Here is a 20697-nt window from a genome sequence, read left to right as displayed (position 1 = left end):
AGATATGTTAGCTAAACTTTTCAACACTTTTTCAAATAGAGCCCATTGCCATACTTTCTACAATACTTATGTAATTTAGTTTAGAAGCAAAGTAAAATTCTACTAATTGCTTTAGTAAGTTTTTGAGTTAGTTACACAATTATTGTCGATTATAAAAGTTTCGATTGTCTAATTGTTTTGCTTGAATTAGTTACACAATTATTATCGATTATAAAAGTTTCGATTGTCTTATTGTTTTGGTTGAGTTAGTTGCACAATTATTGGTTTTGCCCGAGCGCGGTATTACTAGCGGGTAACACCAATGGGAGTACGAGACGAGACGAGGCATCATACAAGAAAGACAGGGAAATCATTTAAAGGGTGGGGGGGAGAGAAAGAGAGAGAAAGATAAACACACTGAGCGCGAGCCTATAGTATACCTCCCAGATCCTCAAACCTTTTCTTTTTATAACTATTATTACTTTTCTGTCAGTTAGCATGTGGGTGATTTTTAGGGTAAAAAAACTAGGGAAACGAAGCATACACTGTCAAATTGCAGATTCCAACATATGCCTTTTCATATAATGAGCTTTGGGCTCACATTGATATTCTCTTATTTTTTTCTAGATCCTCATTGGTGGGCGAGCAGATTCCTTCTTAACTGACGGTGTGGAAACCCTTCTCAAAATGTTATTTTGTACAACTCTTGGATCTCCAATTGAGATTCCAATTGGCTAGGAAGGGTATATTTATAAAGTAACTTTGATTTCTCCACTTGAACCTTGCTGTTTCCAATGCCGCTACTTGTGGCCACAGTAAAATTGTGGGGACCCCTCCCCCCAAAACAAAAAAAAGGAACTCCATGGACCCATTACCCGCATGTGCACTTGGCTCATGACAAGAGATGCAAACAGAGTGGCTAACAATCAATTGGAGCAAAGGAGAAAAAAAAAAGTTGGGAACCAAACCCATCAGCCATGTTTCTTACTTTGATGTTACAAAGCCCCGAACAAATTAGAAATAATTTAAAGAACATATACTTTAAGGAAAAACACTGTAATGTCCATTGTAAGATTTGCGGAGGGTCATAATGTAAGCAACCTTATCCCCACTTTACGGAGAGGCAATTTCTTGATTCGAACATACGATCACTTAGTCGTCATAGAGCAACCTTACCGTTGTGCCTAGGTTCACTCTTGATAATTTTTTTCATCAATATTTTCTTGATAGACCTACTTAACCCAATAATGGAAAATGACCACATGACCAATCCATTGATTTATTTTTAAGGGGGAGGGGATAGAGAAAAGAAAACTAAATAAGGGTTTTTGCTTGGTATAATACAGAGCGTGGCATCATAACCTGCAAACCCTTTTCCTCGAAACATCCTTACAATTTTTTTGGTATTTTAAGTAGTCATATGTGAACTTTATTAATAGTCTTTTATCTAATGGAAAAAATGAGCCTGTTCGGGAGTGTGGTTCCTGCATCAGAACACAAACATCCATGAAATGATTTGCCCACATCCCATGAAAGGCGAAAATCTCATCTCTATTGATGCTTCCATTGGCCCCATGCTGACGTAGGGGCCATATTCCCGGACAAAAAACTCTTACTCTTATCTTATATACAATAGAATTTTCTCTACTCTGCCACTACAATGGTGACAATAACCATACATGATTATATTCAACGAGAGAGAGAGAGAGAGAGAGAGAGAGAGCCCAAAAGGCTAAGCTATGGACCGATGGACCACAAAATATGGAGTCAGGCAGCTGTCCAACGGTCAAACTTGCCTGTATAGATATCTCTCTGTACAGGAAAATCTGATAACTAACTTGATGATAACATCTCTAAAGTCCTCCAAGCTCTCCCTAGACAAAACTTTACTATTTGTGGTGGTTGGTTGGGTTGTGAAATTAGTTCTCCTTCAAAATCAATCAACGTGTCCCCATATCCATCAGAAAAACTGAAAATGGTTCCATTAAACTCCCAACACCTTCTTATTCTATGTGTGGTGTGGGGTTGGGTTGAGAAAGGAATCCTCTTAGAAGTGAAAAAGGTCATTAACATTAAATATTCACATACAAGCAACTAGTGGTTTGAAGGATTAAGAATTCTATAAAGTATAGCAGTTCAATGGTTGGAGTTGTAACATTTGAGGATGAAGTTAAGGGTTTGAATTTTTTTATCCATTTGAGGCAAGAAATTATTATTATAGAAAATCAATTTGGTTTTATGTCAGAAAAATTTATGGCAGAAGCTATTTACTTATTTAGGAGATTCGTGGAAAATTTAGAATTTTGTAAAAAAGGTCTTCATTTGATCTTTATTAATTTGAAAAAATCGGGGATAACTAAAAGATATGTATGATAACTAATGTAAGAACTATTAGGGTGGGTTCTAGATAGTGAATTCTCAATTACAATTGAGTTACATCAAGGACTAGCTTAAAATTGTTTGTTTGCGCTTATAATGGATGATTTAATCAAAGACATTTCAGATAAGGTTTATTGTGTATGTTTTTTTGTTGATGATATTGTTTTGGTGGATAAGAAAAAAACAGGATTGATGTCAATTGAAGTTATGGAGAACAATCTTAGAATCAAAAGGTTTTAAGATAAGTGGAACGAATGGAGTATATGGTGTGTAACTTTAGTTACACTAGGACAGATAATGAGGTCGTGAAAATTGATGAGATGGAGATTCCAAAAATTGAAGCTATCAACTGAATCGAATCAATCTCGAAAGGATTACTGTCAATTGGTTTGGTTTTTTAGGTATTTGAGTTCAATCATAAATAAAGAAGGTGATATAGAAGATTGTGTTTCATAGAGAATTAAAATAGGATGGACGAAATGGAGAGGCATGTCCATAGTATTGTAATTGATGTATTCCTTTAAAACTTGACGTAGTTAAATTCGGACATACATCAAAGTGGCAATTAGGAGTATCTATTGGAACTCTACAATAAACAACCTTGTTGTAGAATATGAAAAGAACGTTGATTTCATGGCTGAAGACCACAAAATTATGTATTAATTGAAAGAGAAAAAAGATTGCTACACTACCCTTGTACAGATTTCTTTATATCCTTTTCACATAATAAACAATGGAACCCACATAGACATTTATCTCTTCTATTTTGATCCCATATGGATGATACCTTTTTCCAACTCCTCATTGGTTGTAGTGTAAGGATTCCTTCTTATTCTGCCCTTATAGGAAATCCTCTCGCGCATTGATATTAGAAAAATAGTAGATTCAAACATAGATCATGCAAGAACATTAATGGAGCAGGTTAGGGGTTTAAACAGATTCCAAGTATGATTTCAGAGTTCCACATAACATTTAAGCCAGGAACTTGGCTTAAACGTTTAAACAGAAAGACCAATCCTAACAAAACTGTTGTAAATTAATTTCAAAAGCTGTTGAGAGAATATTGACATAAATTACTATAATGCCTTTTTTTTTTTTTTTGGTGACAACAAAATGTTTCCTACGCCCAAACATAGGACCACACAAAATTACCACTCAGTCCCTCATGAAATGAAAAATCTCATCCATATTGATACTCTTGTGTGTGTTCTTAGTGGCCCCCCATGCTATACGGGCTACACAACCAAGCAACAATCTCTTAACCATCAATAATTTATATAAAAAAAAACCTAAAGAAAATAGAAAGTTAACCAGTCGCGAGGTTCTTATGCCTAGACACAAGACCGCATAAAATTACCGTTTAATCCCCAATCAACTTAAAAACTCATTCAATCAAATGCTTCTGCACCCACTCTGCATGTGCTATATGACCACACAACGATCAATTGCCCAAAAATAAATCTTTGTAACCATACTTGGTAAATGAAAAAAATTGAAACATTATTTTTTTTCCTTTCAATACAATACTTTTTTTTTAACCGCCAGAAAAATTTTCACATTTTCACAAATTATCATTGTATAAGACAATGATAACTTTTGATAATGCTAAAAGACAATCAAAAAAAAATTACAAACTTTTAAATTCCATATAAAGAGACAAAAGGGACCAAAAAGTAGTCTTTAAATTTCTTGTATTCCTTTTCTTCAAAATAGACCTTCCCCTAAAAATGGAATTGGCCGGTTTCTACTGATCTTCAAATGTCTTCTATTGCTTTTCTTTCTTATCCTTCTTAATATCCCAACCCGACACCAATTCTCCTTCCTCCTAAATATGCTTCACATCTTCTAATTCACGCCAAATGTGTCCCCCCCTCCCTTCACAGTCACCACTAGGTCCAGTGACTGATTGCATTATATATTTGGAACATCATCCCTTTTCTTTATCTTGCTGCCATGTGTCCTACCATTGTAGGACTTCTCTTCATTATCTTCTGTTTTTTTGTTTTTATTTTTTTTGCTATAAATGACTAGTAAGAGTTTTTTTTTTTTTTTTTGGTAAAGAGGGATTTTACTGATTTCCAAGGTATGTACACTTTTAGAGCTTGACACCTTCATTTAATTGGCTCCTTAATTTATTTTCAAAAATATTTAATATAATTTTTTCAATAGAAAAAGAACATTACCTGATTGTGTACAGCACGTGGCCCCTGTGCGGCTGTGCCCGAACACAGTGCCACATGAAATGACCGCCCCATCCCCATGGAAGACAAAAATCCCAGGAGACACGGCAGTTTTTCAAGCGGCCCTGCTTCTGGGCAAAGGGTCCGCACACCGCATGCAACCAAATAGTGTTCTCTTACCCTTTTTTTCAATGAAGATATATCTGTCATTGTACATAAGAACAGCATTAAATTATTTTCAACTTCTTGAAAACTCCTTTTTTATCCCTACACTAAATAGTACATTAAATATATTTTTAGAATAAAAAAATAGACAAAAAAATAAGATTACAAATCTATTAAAACCTTAAGGTGTGTCAATAAGAAAATCCCATTAACTTATCCCTCTTAATCCATTAAAGATCTGATTACTTCAGCAATTCCAGGCTGGTCTGGGGAGAGTAGTCAAAGCAAGCAAAGCAGCAATAGATACATTTAATACCATATTTACATTGGAAAATGATAACCTCATGAGTCATGACTGCAATTATAGCAGTTTGAAAAGAATTTTGAATAAAATTTTGCCCCTATTTAAAGGGAATCATGATACCAAAGACATGTTTGTATTAGAGTAAAAAAATTGTGTTGATCAAGTTTCTACTGACTTTAATAGAAAGAAATTCATTAGTAAGTTGCCAAGGCAGCAACTATATGTTTACAACCTAAGATGACTACCCAAATGGTTCATAAAATACAATCATAAGAAACAATCACATTTCTAAAGAATTCCTTATATGGATTGCAAAGCATTCAACCTTTGCTAAAGTTATTTTGAGATGAGAATGTTCCTTTAAGAGTACTAAAAGTGAATATTACTCATCTAAAGCCATGAAATAATGTTCATGAAAGAGGGATAAAGTTGAGAGAGAAGTAATTACCATTTCAAAGTCTCATTCTGTGTTCCAAATTTAATAACAATTGAAGAGAAAAAAGAAAGATAAAAAAAGGAGAGAATGAAAGAAGTCCTCCATCAATGGTAGGACATAGTGGTTACTCTCCACGTTCGGAGAGAAGATTATAACTTTCTTTCCAGTGCCACTATATAGGAAATAGGAACTGAATTCATTATATATCAATATTACATAATAGATCTAAAGAACTTTCTGATAAACAAGTGCAGGCGAATCCTCCCAACAAACCATACTTCACTCAGATCACATCCTTAAGCATTGATCCCTGCAGAAGAATGACACATACCTCGTTCTTCGGTCAGATAGCTAACTTTAGTGTAGGGGTCCCCATGACCATGGACATGTCATGGCTCAGTAGTATTCCTTGTTGTATATAAGTCATTTGATCTAGTCTAACAAAATATGGTACATAAGTAATTTGATCTAGTCTAAAAAAATATGTTTTTATGGGATATTCTCAATGTAACCATGTAATGAGGTGTGTAATATAATTTCTACCCCTTCTCCCCCCCCCCCCCCCCCTCCCTCCCTCCATTAAAAATAAAAAATAAAAAACCTACTTGATAATATACAAAGGAGGGGAAATTTTGGTGCAATTGCAGCCTCAATGTAATAAACTGTGATTACAAAGAAAAACCCCTTTTTCCGGTTCAAGACTTCTTTGGATAGCTCGTGACATCAATGTCACAACCTACCGATGAAAAGGAGACTCAGGTGTAAACACTTTGATCCCATATCCTTTGAAAAAATGCCAGTATGTATGCCTGTCAAGACTGCTCTTTTAGTGTTATTGCTGAATGATTGATGCTATACATGTTTGATATGAGCCAAACCAATAATTGATGTTTCGCCATTAATTAAAGGGATGGGAGGGGGACCAAACTCATACTATATTATAGCAGGAGAGAACTCCAATGGCTATATATACACATCCTTTCTCAGATGGTATGTGCTTCTGTCTATATGTTTGGTATAGTCCATCACATCCCAACCATTTCCTTATCACTAACCTCATGTACAACTAAAAAGAAGAAAAGATTACTAATGAAAAAAATAAGTCTACATGCACCAACCCCTCCACCACTCCCAAGTCCCACCCCCCCAAAAAAAAGGGGAGGGGGGGGGGGGGGGACCAACAAATTAAGATCAATAGCTGTGGAGAAATCATGCAATTTTAAAGTTATTACCATATTTTTCTTTATTGATTCCATAGCTTTTCAATAAGCTACAAAATAAATCCCATATATACAAGAAATCAGATTTGAAACAAATATTTGAAGGCAAGAAGAAGATCTGCTGTTAGTTAATTTAGTGATGATACATGGGAAATATTTCACATTCATAAAGATCCAGAAATTTCAAATTCTGTAGCTTAGAGAAAATTAAGTTCTAGCTGTTGTCTTTAACAAGCATTTCATCTTCATCATGGTCTTCTGTCCAACCAGCTCCTACTTCTACAACTGCTGAAGAATTTCACACAGATGATTGGAAGTCCCATGACAAGAAGATGGGATTTTGGGAGATGAGAATAATAACAAGTCCCGATTATCCTCGGGTATTTAGACTAGAGGATTGACAAAAAAACACTGCTCTATATCTCTTCTGACTATTCTCTACCTGAGCACTTGCATTTCCTCTGATGCTCAGAGAGTTCCTGCCAAAGTGCAGGGTTTTAAATGAATCAAAATTCTGCTTGTTGATAGCATGAATGAAGAATCCTGTTTCACACCATGAATCCAATTTCACATTTTTCTAGTTCATGTAATGGAATACCTGAATCTGTTTCTGTAGGAGCTTCACATACTCAACTGCTTCCTCCAACATGTCTGCAGTATTCGTTTGCTGCAAGTGACAATCGGTGAAACCATGACATTACAATTACAAAGGACCTGCAACCTAAGATTTATTGTCTTTGAACTTGAAAGTCAGAACCTGTGTGAACTTGAAAATTTATCAAAAACCCAAGTTCTAAAAACCCAAGTTCTAAGTAATTAGTAATCATAAGATTCTACTAGATAAGCAGGCTTACCTTGTCCATATTGGGCACTAACTCTTGAAGCTTCCTTATCCGGTCACTGATTCTAGTCCTACGAACCTGATCAAGGAACAAATGATCATATTAACAAGCAGACACAATAAAGAAATGATTAAAAGAACTTCAAAAGTACAAGGTAATCAATCCAATCTTTACCCTCTCTGCGATGCTGCGAGGATGAGTCGCACAGCCACGCTTTGCTCTAACTCTACAAGGAACAGAATCCGCAAAAAGCTTCTCCATCTCCATATCCAAGAAACCAGACATCCCACCTTGGGAATTGCCACTGTGCTCTCCTCTCTACCAATCCACAAAAAACCCAAGTCAGAATTAGCAAGAAAAAACAGAGATTCACCACAACCAGCCCAGATTATTACCACTTGAGCCAAATCAGCTGCTTCTTGCTCAGAATTTCTCTCCCTTCCTCGCTTATTTGAGGTAAAATCAGGCAACGGAGGAAACTCGTGACTACCCATAAAACTTGAAACGAATTCATCACCCCCAAGACCTGAAGATGAATTCAACTGAGAAAAAAATTCCGCTGGAGAACTGTTCTGTCTGAAGAAACTGTGACTAGGAGCAGCCATGGAGGTCTGGAAGAAGTTGGGGTCAGACTCGGCAGAACTGTAATTTTCAGAGTTCCTGAAACTGGGTGTTGATGAACTGTTCACAGGAGCTTGAGAGAGACATTGGGTTTGTGGAATAAGCTCGTCATCTTGAAGCAGAGAATCAAACCAAGGCGCCGGAGCTGACCGGAACCTTGAAAGCCTTGTGGTTTCAAAACCACCGGCACCACCACCTCCTCCTCCTCCTCCTCCACCGCTAATACCCATATGTGGTTGCATCTGCAACTGTGATGGCTACTAATTCCCTTTTTCAACAACTGCAAAAAAGTTTCAGAAATCAAAACAGAGAAGCAGAAGAAGAAGAAGAAGCCCTGAAGTTTCACTTCTCCTTGAAGATTGAGAAGCACTAGAAAGTTGTGTTTTTCAGCCTGTGTGGCTTTATTTGGGAGAGAGTTTTTTTTTCTCAAAAGTGTACACAAACCGTGCAACAATGTCATCTTTATTGGCATTTAAATGAATTTTTGAGGGCATTTTAGGGAACATAAGATATTAGTGATTTTGGAGCCTTATTCCATGGTCTTCTTTGTTTTTAATTTTTTTTTTTCTTTGGCTTTTTGGAGCAAATTTAAGGAGGTGACAACGCAATGCCTCAAACCGTGACCTAATAGCCACTCACGTTCTAAAAGCTAAAAAAAAACATAATAATAAATAAATAAATAAAATAAAAACTAAAGCTGGCCAAGACGTTGACTTTTAATCTATTTTAAACCCTTCAAAGATTAAGGCTGTGGCAGGAAACCATTCGTTAAAAATTAAATAGTAATTGGATCACCGACATGGAAGCTAGTTAGGTCACCAACAAATCAAAAGAGAGGAAAGAGCATCTAAGGATATTTATGACAATTCATAATGTAAGATGAGTTATTATAGAAATGACATTGTAGATACATATAAATATATATTTTTTCCATCGACAATATTAAGTAAAATAATTATAACACAAAAACATTAGTGAAAATGTTGCGTACGTCGCCAAGGTGCCCAACATGTGTCATTCTCTCTCTTCCCTTTTTGAAAAGACTCCCTTGTCCTCTTGTGTCCAATCCTATGATTAAAGTATCTTGTTAGGTTACAGAAAGCTAACAGCATGCCCAATCCTCTCCCAAAACATTATTAAGTAAATTTCACTTGTGACATATTTTTAGTTTGTGATAATCTTATCCCAATTTCTTATACACAGAAAAACAAGGATTGGTCCATGTGAATGATACGCAATCGTATCTTAACAGTTAAAAATAATTAAAGATTGACGTTAAGGTTATGTAAAAGGGAAAAAGATTGTCACAACGTTAATGTGCAGATTCTTAAGACACGCCCTCTTGACATCCCCATGAAACCCATACTCTCTTTTTATTAAAATTTTCGATTGGTTGATTCAATTTTCCACCCATTTATTATTGAAAAACTGAACTCTTGTATGAATCCCTTTCTCTCTCTATAGAATTACTAGAATTCCATTTTCTTGCTTTTGAAATCTAATAGCATTTAGTAGATCTATTTCACTTTGGATTGACTTGCTTTGGACTTTGGGGTTGAAACTTGAAAGTAGATCAAGGAAGAAGGTGCTGGCTGGTTCAGCTAGTAACCAGCTAGTAAACTCCATAGGATGTCATCACTGATCACCTTATCTCGTTTTCTGTTTTTTTTTTTTCTTTTTGTTGTGGAAAGAGAAGGAAGATGACTACCTTATGATGTCAACTGTGTGACAAAGAGTTGTGACTTTGAGAAAAACTTTGTCAAAAACTAATTGATATCGGTGCCGATGATACAATTTACTCTAAGATACCTTATACATACATACATGGGGGTGGTCGGGTGGGGCAGTCATTTCACCCCCACTGTCTCCGGGTGTGGCTTGACCCCCCTTCCCAGCAAAGAACATTTTCCCATATATTTATGTTATTTGTGAAATATATTAAGATAATACATGTTAACTATCAGACTTACTAATTTATACCTGAAAAAGAGTTACTAATTTATATTCGAAAAAGCTCATAACATTTTGGATATATTTTGTACTCATTAGACTAAATTATAATCGTCTGAGATTCTTAAAAATAGTAGAAGATATAATCGATAAATTAGGATGCGGGGTTGGATTTGATATGTGAGAGATGTTAATGATCTGATCGTGAATGAGTTGTGTTATTATTTAATTACAAAACAACATAAACAAACGGGGACCATTTTTCTCAAGCCATGGTGAAGGAGAAATTCCTTCACCGATGGCTTCCATTGCGTATATATGATGGGCGTTAAGGAATAATTATGAGTATTTCAAACCCTCAATATAAGTAGGAGGAGGGGAAGGGAGTAATAATGACCCTAAATTCTTGGGTATTTCCTTCGCCGTGGGTTAACCAAATATCTGTTATAAAATGTATCGCTTTGTTATTGAAAGGCAACTATGGCATCTATAGCTACCACTGTTTTAAACAAAAATTGAATTCATTATTGGCTATGGGTCCACAAAGCTTCATTTGATTTGAGACGACATAAATTGAAACAAAACATTCATTGCTACAATGAAACAAAGTGAATGGACATAGGGCAATAATTGAAATAAAAACAAAGTGTCAATAAAAAAAATAAGTTTCCACAAATATAAATATAATGCAATTTTTATGTAGACCATAAAGAAAGTTTTTTAAAAAAAATCAAATTTCCACACAAATAGATGTAATGAAAATTTTCATGAGCCTTACATAGTTCCTCTTATTTGGATAATATTTAAGGTGTATAGTTTCACATATGAATATGGTCAACACTTCAGTTTTTTGGATAGGAATACTCGATTCATGTGTGCCTATCCAACGGTTGAAGTATTAGTTTTGTTTCATACATGTCTACATGAAAAAATATGTCCCATTTTTTGAGCCCCATGTATACTTCATATTGTTTTTATATTTAACTCTAGCCAAGCACTGGTATGGAATGTTTCTTTCTTTTCTTTTCTTTTCATTTCTTTAATTTCTTTTACCTCCCTCCCAAAATAAATAATTTCATTTTATTTGGGCTCTTCCTTGTATAACTTAGATTTTGAATGGTACAAAATTAGCTTTTGCATTATTTGAATTTTTATTCCTTTCCTCCAGATAATATTATAATTGATTTGATTCTTTTAAATATGATTTTGAAATGCACAAAAATACTACTTTGATAATTATTTAAGACACTTACACCATGATATGAAGCATTTCACATGGCTAAATACTAAGGGATAAGGCTGAAGGCTTGGAGCTTAAGTTTCATGATTAGGACTTTTTAATGATGTTTAGTAGTAATTCTGTTTTGGTGGTCATTTCGAAAAAGGGTAGCAAGATGAAATATTTGGACATATTAGTCATTTTATTTAGAAGTTTTAGTTTATTGTTTGAGTTTTCCTTGCTTCTAACCAATTGTAGAAGGCAGCTTGAGAATGATTTCTTTTAATACGATTAAATCCCTAGTATTAAATTGGTTGGGTAACCCTTTACAAAAAATAGGAAAAATAGGAATGTAATAAATATAAGGATTGAATTTTCTTTCAACTATGGTGAATAAGAATCCATTTGCCGTAGACTAAAGGATGAGAATGAGAGGATATTTTGGGATTTATATTAAAATCTGAAGGATTTATGAACCCTAGGTTGGGTTGGTGAATCTTCATTTTGCGGTGAAGGAAAACTTTCTCTAATTCAAGAGAAGAATCTAATATATGATGGACCATAAAATAAAAAAAGACTCAAATATACATATTTACGCAACAAAAATAAGGCATTAGATAGTGAACTGTTTTTTTTTTTTTGGGTACTTTTTCTATGAAAGGGAGGGGGAGGGCCATGAGGCTTGGACTCAGAGGCCTAACATCATTAATTGTCCCTATCAAAAGGATGACCTTTAGCATTAATAGATGAAGACATTATTCAATTTAAACTTGGACAAGAACAATAAAAGACTTTACCAAGATGACCTGATAACAAGGGAATCTAGGAATATCTCGACCTCTTGTTTTTCATGTTTTTCTTATTAAAAATAGGCAAAAGGTTTTGTGATCATGCATGTGTACACAACCGATGGATAGGGAATAAGAGTTGTCTATTGTGTACCCCTCACCTCCACGGCTGTGTTCATACCTCTCCCCTAAAAAATATTCTAAAATCTAACTTGTCTCACAAAATACTTCAATTGTAGGTCAATGAGGAGGGGTTGGGCCAAATTGGTTTTCATAAATCTACAATGCTCATTTTTTAAATTGAATAATCTATTTACAAGAAAAAAGCTGGGTGAATAGCTCATTCATAGATTCTTAGTTGTATGACACAACTACTTGTGCCACATGGAAAGATAACGTGGCAATTTTATTTTCATTGTATATATATATTTCTTTGCTGTTTTGCAAATTTTAATGTTTTATTTTGTCATTTGATCAATTTTATTTGGAATTAAAACTTGAATATAAGTAGAAAATTTTTGGATCCACTTATCCACCAAATCGCAACTCTATCTAATCTGTCTATGGCGTGACTAAATATGTCATCCAATTGAGAGTCTACAGATAAGCTATAAACTTTAATATATATATATATATATATTAAAGAAACCCTTAAGGTGGCAAGGTTTATATTAAACTATTAATTAAGAATAGAAATGGTTGGTCCATTGATGCATAAATTATGGGTCACTGTCCATTGATGCATAAATTATGGGTCACTTTGATCTTAAGCAAATAATAATACGGTGGAAAAAAAAAAAAAAAAAAAACTGTATATGATGAAGATGTCATAGGCTGTGTTTGGTTGCGTGAGTGGAAAGCGTTTTCTTGGTTTCTGGCCGACGGTGTAATTAAAGAGGGATCTTGTCGGGGACATATCATGCACTGATGTTTGATGGTCAGCCAAGCACGGTTGGATTAGCTACTGTGCAGTGGGCTCCATGCCAATATAAAGGCGGGCCCACATGGATCATATAAATCATTTTTTTAATAAAAAATAAATTAAAAAGAAAGAACAAAGTACATTTCAAAGCTTGTAGACTGATTCGCTGCTTGCTGGCGGGATCTTCCCTTCCTCGAGTGGAGATCTCCGTTATTGTTGAAGATTTAAATCTTCTTTAAGTTAGATTTGCTTTTTGTAGTTTCGATCATGTTTGTGTCATGTTTGTGAGACTGATAATGTATTGATCCATTCTATTGCTAAATGGGCGGTTGATTACCCTTCCGGGGTTTTCTCGTTTCGTAAGGAGTTGTTGAATATTGTAATTCGACTTTTTCTCCCATCGAGGGCTTAATTTATTTGATCTCGTTTTAGAGGCCTTTGCACCAACTAAAAAAAAAGTACATTTCAAAGCCCAAAAAGATAAGCCAATAGAAACCTAACCAATGGAAACTTAACCAAAACCTCAAAAACAAATAACCAAAAAGGAAAAAAACAATTAAATCAAAATACAATGAATTAGTTTTTGTCCGAAAGTGTGGCATAGCAGTCCCAAACAGAAATAAGAGGGGCATAGGAGTCATTTCATATAGAGAGAAGAAAGATAGACTCATGGGAATGAACGAAACTTTTATTTTTAGACCTCCTTTTAATCAAGTCTTAAAGATTAGCAAACTACTTTATTATTGTCATCCGGTAATTGAACTTGATGTTTTAAATTTTTTCAATGGTCAACTACCTATAAGACCTTGTGGTCCTCTAGAATTTTTTTTATTTTTTTAATGGTTCTTATTAATTGCATTCCGGAATTCATGTGTGGTCCTCTTATTCAAAGTGAACTATATAGGGCATAGGCCAATCACCTGTAATGCATATGTGTGAGAGAGAGAGAAATGCAGGACCGCTGGTTTAGATAGGGTTTGCAGTTCTCGTATATTGATCCCACAACATGACATCCCAACTAAATGATTCCAAATACTTGAATGGGAAGAGAGAACCATATACTTGTCAAATAAAAAATAGTCATACCCAATGCACAAGACTCCTGTCACTGCAGGGTTTGGGGAGTGTCAGAATGCACGTAACCTTATCCCTGCTTTTACACAGAAGCTGTTTTTAGAACAATGTATTTATCAAATATGGACCATAATTCAATCTTGTGGTTGACCTTATATTGTACATTTTTCACTTGCATTTTTAACATCTTTATAAAATTTCAAATGTTTGTGTCTTTGATCATCACCATTTTTTTAGCTGTATTTTGACAAGTATTAGGGTAGGATGACTTGAACTATACACAAACTTGGCATGTAAGTAAGGGACATTGGTGATTGGACTACTTACTTTGTTACTCTAACTATTGAATAGCCCTCTGTGTTGGGACTCTTAAATTTGTATTTCTAGTGGCTGAATTGATTTCACTGCATGGATCTTAAAGTCAGAATTTCTAATTGGCTTTCAAAATATTTGTATCTCCATTTTGCAAATGGGATTGGATTGAAACTTATCAAATGAATAGAGAATGACATGGATAATAATATTTTTATGGACTGCGCATGGACACTTAGTTCTTCTTAGTGGCAGATTGAATGGTACTAAAATTTTGTGGGTTGGTATACCGCAACGTCCCCAGCTTAATATCAAGTTTCATTCCAAAAGAAGTTGGTCACGTAAAAAGAAAAAAACTAAAGAATTTGAGGATGTTCTCCATATATAATAATCGTACCAATAATGAATGGGATGTTTTCCATCTAATTCAAGTTAGACTTTATAATTTTTGGTTTCTCTTAGTAAGTTGTTATAAAAAGGGGGACCAGAGAGATTGGAGAGGATGCATCAATATACATATGGAAAGGAAATTAATTTGATTATGAGAAAATTGGATTATGGAGATGGAGTGGTCAATACTATAGTCAAAGAAACTTCATGACAACTAGAACATGATCTAATTAATAAAGCTCAATGGTCCAAACATCTGACAATCATTTTGATTGCAATTCTTGGAAAAATCTATCATATTAAACCCTTGTTTTTAAGTGTATTTTAAACTATAGACAGGTGTATGATACATTTAATAATTTTTGTAAGTTTACTGATAATTGGTTTAATAAACACTAATGTACGTGTGGTCTTTCCTTTGTAAAGAAGAAGAAAATTAGGATTCCAGTAAGGTGAGATTTAGAGAGAAAATTATTCTTGCATAAATAACTCTTAGTGTCTATCATGTATCAAAAACCTTATACCAAATGAAACAGACCCATTTGTTAATTGTTGAAGGACTGTTAGAGTATTTTTTTTGCATAAAATAATTGTTCTGAAAAACATAATATGAAATTGCATGTGTAAATGGGTTCACATGAGGATGTTGAGATGGATGTGTGACAAGACTAGAAAGGATAAAGTAAGGAATACCCATATTAAAGCTGAGTTGGGAGTCGCCCTTATATTTGAGTAGCTGTGGGAGAATTGTTTGAGGTTGCATGGTCATGTTCAACAAAGGCTTTGGGATGGACCAGTACGAAGGAGTGAGTTGATTCAGATCTATGGATCTAAAAGTGCTACGGACCAAAGCGCGCTTTTATTATAATGGGTTTGTGAGAGAAAATGTTCCTTCATAGCCTATGCAAATAATATATATCTATTAAGTTATGAGAGGGTTGGGTATGCCACCAGCTTTCGGTAAGTTAGCAGCATACACCAATCACAATGTTGGACACAAGAAAGCAAGGGCATCTTTTCAAAGGGGGAACAGAGAGAAAAACAAATGTTGGGCACCCTAGCTAGTGTTGTACCCAGCCTTTTCCTTTTAAGTTTTTTTTTTAAATATTAATAATAATATAATATATAAATATAAATGGTAGAGTGATTGTAAGTCATGTATAGTTGCACTAAGTTGCAACTCCACAAGGCCATATCGACCATGAAGCATGTCAATTGGATACATTTTAAGCTTTAAAATGAAAAGGTTACTATGTATTGGAATTGTTCAGTTGTATGGTCGACCTTATATTGCACAATTAATAGCTTTATTTTAGATGTATTTTGAATTTAAGTGATTTTGATGAGGTACATGATTTAGGAATTTATATATATTTTAAATATAAACAATTGTTATATATTGTATATTGAATGGGTTTTTATTGTAGATGTATTATGCATTGAATGGATTTTATTTGAGATATATTATATATTGAATGGATTATGAGGGTTTAAAAAACCTATATTTTATATTATTATTATTAATGCACAAAAAACCACAATTAAAGGTTTCAAAAATAAAAATTAGTTAAAATCCGCAAGTATAGATTTTGCTACACAAAAATATGCAACTCAAAACTATAACTACAAATTTAATTTGAGACGTAAAATTCCGCAACAACAGATTTTCTGTGGAAAATTTATAGCTAAAAAATGCGTAGCTATATAGTACCCTTTTCTTGCAGTAGGCAATTCGCAATTATAAATATTGCGACATCACTTGTAGCTGCAATAGAAAACCACAGTTTTCGCAACTATAGGCTATTATTATAGATTTTTAGACCTCTTACTGTAGAAAAATTGTAGTTCTAAGCCCTTTTTTTTTTTTTTGTTGTCGTGACATGACACGACTATAAGCTTATCTATAAATTCTGTATAAGTATGACCTTTTGTCTTTATGGAATATGAATTTTAATGAAGTCATCAAATAACAGACATTTGAATTATCGACGTAATTAAGTTTACTTTTTAAAAAAATTATAGAGAATTACATGGCATATAATTTACATGTTAAACAAAATGTAAAATTGGAATATGGAGATGGACTGGTCAATAATATAGTCAAATTTCAAACACTTCATGATAACAAAACTAGAACATAATCGAATAGAATATAATATAACACATGGTGGTAATATTCGTTCAATGGTCCAAACATCTGAAAATCATTTTAATTATAGTTCTTAGATCCTTCTTTAGTGTATTTTAAATTATAGGCAACTTTATGATGCACTTGATTATATTTACAAGTTTACTAATAATTGGCTTAATAAAAAATGATGCACGTGTGGTCCTATCTATATAAAGAAGAAGAAAACTTGAAATCCAATAAGGTTAGACTTAGAGACAAGATTTTTTTTTACAAGAAACATCAATTTGTTACGAAAAAAGAAAGATAATTACAATTCAAAGGGAACCCTGTTAAAGATAGGGACAAAACCCTACACTTAGAAGGGGTTCCAAAATCACTAGGCCAGGAAGGCAACAAAAAAAATAAACCAACCCCCTAAACAAGGAAAGAAAAGGCAACAAGGATCAACACGATGGGACCCTAGATCTCTCAACCCAGATTGGATCAACAATTAGAGAGAAGATTATTCATGCATAAATAACTCTTAGTCTCTATCACGTATCAGAATATGAGAGAGAAGATTATTCATGCATAAATAGCACCATAGTGTTGTTAGAAAAAAAGTATTACTTCTCAATAACATTGCTCTTCCTAAATACCAAATTTGCAACTAATTTGTGTGGAATTCACAATAATGGGTAAACTTATCAGCACATGAGTTTATCAAAGCAGCCTAATCATCCACCACGTGTTAAATTAGATGTGGTTCAAATTTTATAGACAAGGTAGAAGCCGAGGTTCCATGTATGTCGATGCACACCTATGATATTTTGACCATATTACCAAAAAAAAAAACTCGACAATTACTGTTCACTCTCCTATAGTCATGAATTTTTCAAAACTCCATTTTCTCACTTGGCAAAATTTCATATGGGCTGAAATATTATACTTGAATAAAGACATTTCAGTCTATTTGTCTACAAAATTTGAGCTCCATTTGATCTGCCACATGACAGATATTTGTGCCACATTAAGAAAGCTCTCAACATGGGTCTGCTGAAGGAATTCACACATAAATTTATGTAAATCAGCTCGACTACCAGAGAGTGTGCTTGATTGTATGGGCTGGGCAAAGTACATATTACACTTACATATATTGAACATATAGTCAAGAAACAACCTCTTCGCAAAAGCGAAGGTAAGATTACGTACATTATAACCTTCTCCAGAACCCCACAATGGTGAAAGGCTCATGCACTGGTTACGCGCTTTTTATGTTAAACATATAATCTTACACATACATAAGAAGGGATTTTTCAAATACTTAAAGAGTACTCAATACAAGTGGGGCCACATGATTTGAGTTTCCCCATCATGTATGTCAGTCAAGCTACTAGTGGGCCTAGGTCTAGATCAGCCTAACCTAAACAATGTTGACACTGGGCCATGGTGGGTTGCCCTTCACTATACATGTATATTAAGCCCATTTAGATAATTAAGAAAAGAGTAAATTACTCCCCCCTCCCCTCGATTATGGTCTAATGACAAACCCCTCCCCTGGGTTTTGAGAAATGACTCTCCCCTCCCCTGCATTCCCAAGATTCTATCAACCGTACCCTTGCCGTTAAAAAGGGCTGTTAAGTGATGACATCACCCTAATTATATTCGTTTAAACCCCAAACTGCCCTTATATTTTGTAATATTCCAATAATACCCCCGCCTAATAAGAAGAGAAAACAAATAGAGAGAAAAGAGAAAGAGAAAATGTATCTCTTCTTCTTCTTGTTCGAACACATCTGTTATCTTCTTTCTCCGGCGGAATCAGAGAACATCATCGTACAAGTTAGCGGTTAGCTCCGGCCATATTCTTTTAAATGCTATCCGGCTAAACTGAAGGTAAGCCCGATCGATAAACCCTAATTTTTATCTCTAATCCCATCGATAAACAAATTGATAAACCCTAATATTTGGGGACAACCCATTTTGCGTAAATTCGAAGGGGTGGTGCTACATCAAATGTGATAAAAGTTCATTCAAAAGATTGATCCTACACACGGTTAGGTAAGATTTGCACCTATAGTAGTGCAATTGATTTCTCTTGTTCTTTTTTTTCTTTTTCCCCAATTCTCTTGTTGTATTATAAAAACGTTTCTTTTGGCTTGATTAGATGATTATATGCTATTCCGTTTCATTATGGGAGTGTATATAACCTATATTCAATACCTATGTAATTAAACTAGAGAAAATAGGCAACCAACTCCCATCTCACGGCTTGGATCGGCAACCAACTCCCATCTCTCTCTAATTTTTATTGTTTAGATTGGAGTTATTTTCTCACTCCCATATCTCTCTGATTTCTATTATATAGGTTACGGTTTTGTATTCTTTAGATCACTCTACAACATTGATTTGTTTTTTTTTGTTTTTGTTGTGCATCTTTTACAGGTAAATGTATCAAATGTCTAGCTCAAGTGTTAATTGCAGCAATCCTAATACACTCAAGTACAAATCCTTGAGGTGCAAATGTAATCGGAAAGTTGTGATTAGAATATCGTAGACCGATAATAATCCAAATAGGCTTTTTACGATTGCCCACGATTAATGGTTGTAATTTTTTGTTTGGTGTGATCCCATTGTTGCACCAACAACCGAAGCTTGTGCCGAATCCCACCCCGATTTACAAGAGTTGCGGGAGGAGGTGCGGGTGCTACGAGAGGAGATACGGGTTTTGCGAGAGGTGTTACGGGGTTACAACAAGCGGTGCGAAGTGGAACAATTAGAATGGATGAAACGGAGAAGTTTGTTGCAAGCAATGAAGCTTGGAGTTTATTTTGTTCTAGTTTTCTTTGTTGGTGTAATTGTATCGTTATGATTGGCAAATAAATGTGAAACTGATGTACTTTTTTTTTTTTTTTGGTGAAAGTGAAACTGATGTACTTAAATCCCAAGCATTAGTAATGAAAAATTGTACAACATCATTAGCAAATGATTCTACAATCATATTTAATCAACAAGATCTTCTAATTGGCTTTTTCCTCAAGTGATCATTATAGGACTTTATATTGAACTTCTTTCTCATCATTAAACAGAGCCAAGCAAGCAGAACCACTATCACATACAATTTTAGATGAATTGCTTGAAACCATCACACGGTGTATTCACAACTCAACTCCACCACCTCACCGCCCCTTACAAAACCATTTATGCAAGCTCGGACAGCATTCCCTTGTATTAGTCTACTGTACCACAACATCTGGATATTTGGACAGCAATTCCCTTGTAAATAGGCTTTTAAAAATCTGAAAATTTGGACAACATTTCCCCTTTAAATAGGCTATCTTAAACCTGGAAATTTGGACAGCATTCCTAAATTATCCAAAAAAGTCTATGCTTCCAAAAGTATTTGTCTACCATACTTCAACATCCAACATATCTAAAAAAAATTTGTTTGGATCATCCACATCCAACTTAACATCATGTCCAAAATAAAAGTCTACCACAAAATCCAACATATCCAAAAAAAAAAAAAAAAAAAAAAAGTTTACAATCATCCACATCCAACTTAATATCATATCCAAATAAACATAAAAATCATCAAATTACAGCCTATGATTCTAATTTCTTCACTGCCTCCCCTCCCCTCTTTGAACTTATTTCTTCTTCATTTCTCTTGCTTTCCTTTTATCTTCCTTGGCTTTCCTTTGTGCTTCAATCTTGGCCTGCATATTGTCATAAGTGATGGTAGAAGAAGCTTGAGATCGGTCAATCTTTGAGAGGTATTGACATCACATTTGCTCCCACTTCCT

General features: G+C 34.5%; 1 protein-coding gene across 1 annotated transcript; it reads right to left on the bottom strand.

Annotated features, from left to right (window-relative positions):
• Nucleotides 1-6772: 6772 nt before the first annotated feature.
• On the bottom strand, nucleotides 6773-8421 carry LOC122660783 (transcription factor bHLH80). Its single transcript, XM_043856015.1, has 5 exons — nucleotides 7901-8421; nucleotides 7680-7823; nucleotides 7518-7583; nucleotides 7262-7330; nucleotides 6773-7142 (listed from the first exon to the last, which is right to left on the bottom strand). The coding sequence occupies exons 1-5, from the start codon at nucleotides 8366-8368 to the stop codon at nucleotides 7095-7097; spliced, it is 795 nt and encodes a 264-aa protein (XP_043711950.1). The 5' UTR covers nucleotides 8369-8421; the 3' UTR covers nucleotides 6773-7094.
• Between the last annotated feature and the right edge of the window lie 12276 nt (nucleotides 8422-20697).

Source organism: Telopea speciosissima, chromosome 5 (assembly GCF_018873765.1).
Source record: "Telopea speciosissima isolate NSW1024214 ecotype Mountain lineage chromosome 5, Tspe_v1, whole genome shotgun sequence".
Classification (NCBI taxonomy): Eukaryota; Viridiplantae; Streptophyta; class Magnoliopsida; order Proteales; family Proteaceae; genus Telopea; species Telopea speciosissima.
This window is presented reverse-complemented; position numbering and strand designations above follow the sequence as displayed.

Excerpts from the sequence above, each read along its gene's own strand:
- LOC122660783 (XM_043856015.1), bottom strand. The coding sequence starts at position 8,368 with ATGCAACCACATATGGGTATTAGCGGTGGAGGAGGAGGAGGAGGAGGT. Across the intron at positions 7,824-7,900 it reads CAGCTGATTTGGCTCAAGTG|AGAGGAGAGCACAGTGGCAA; the intron begins GTAATAATCTGG and ends GTGGATTGGTAG. Across the intron at positions 7,331-7,517 it reads TAGTGCCCAATATGGACAAG|CAAACGAATACTGCAGACAT; the intron begins GTAAGCCTGCTT and ends TGTCACTTGCAG.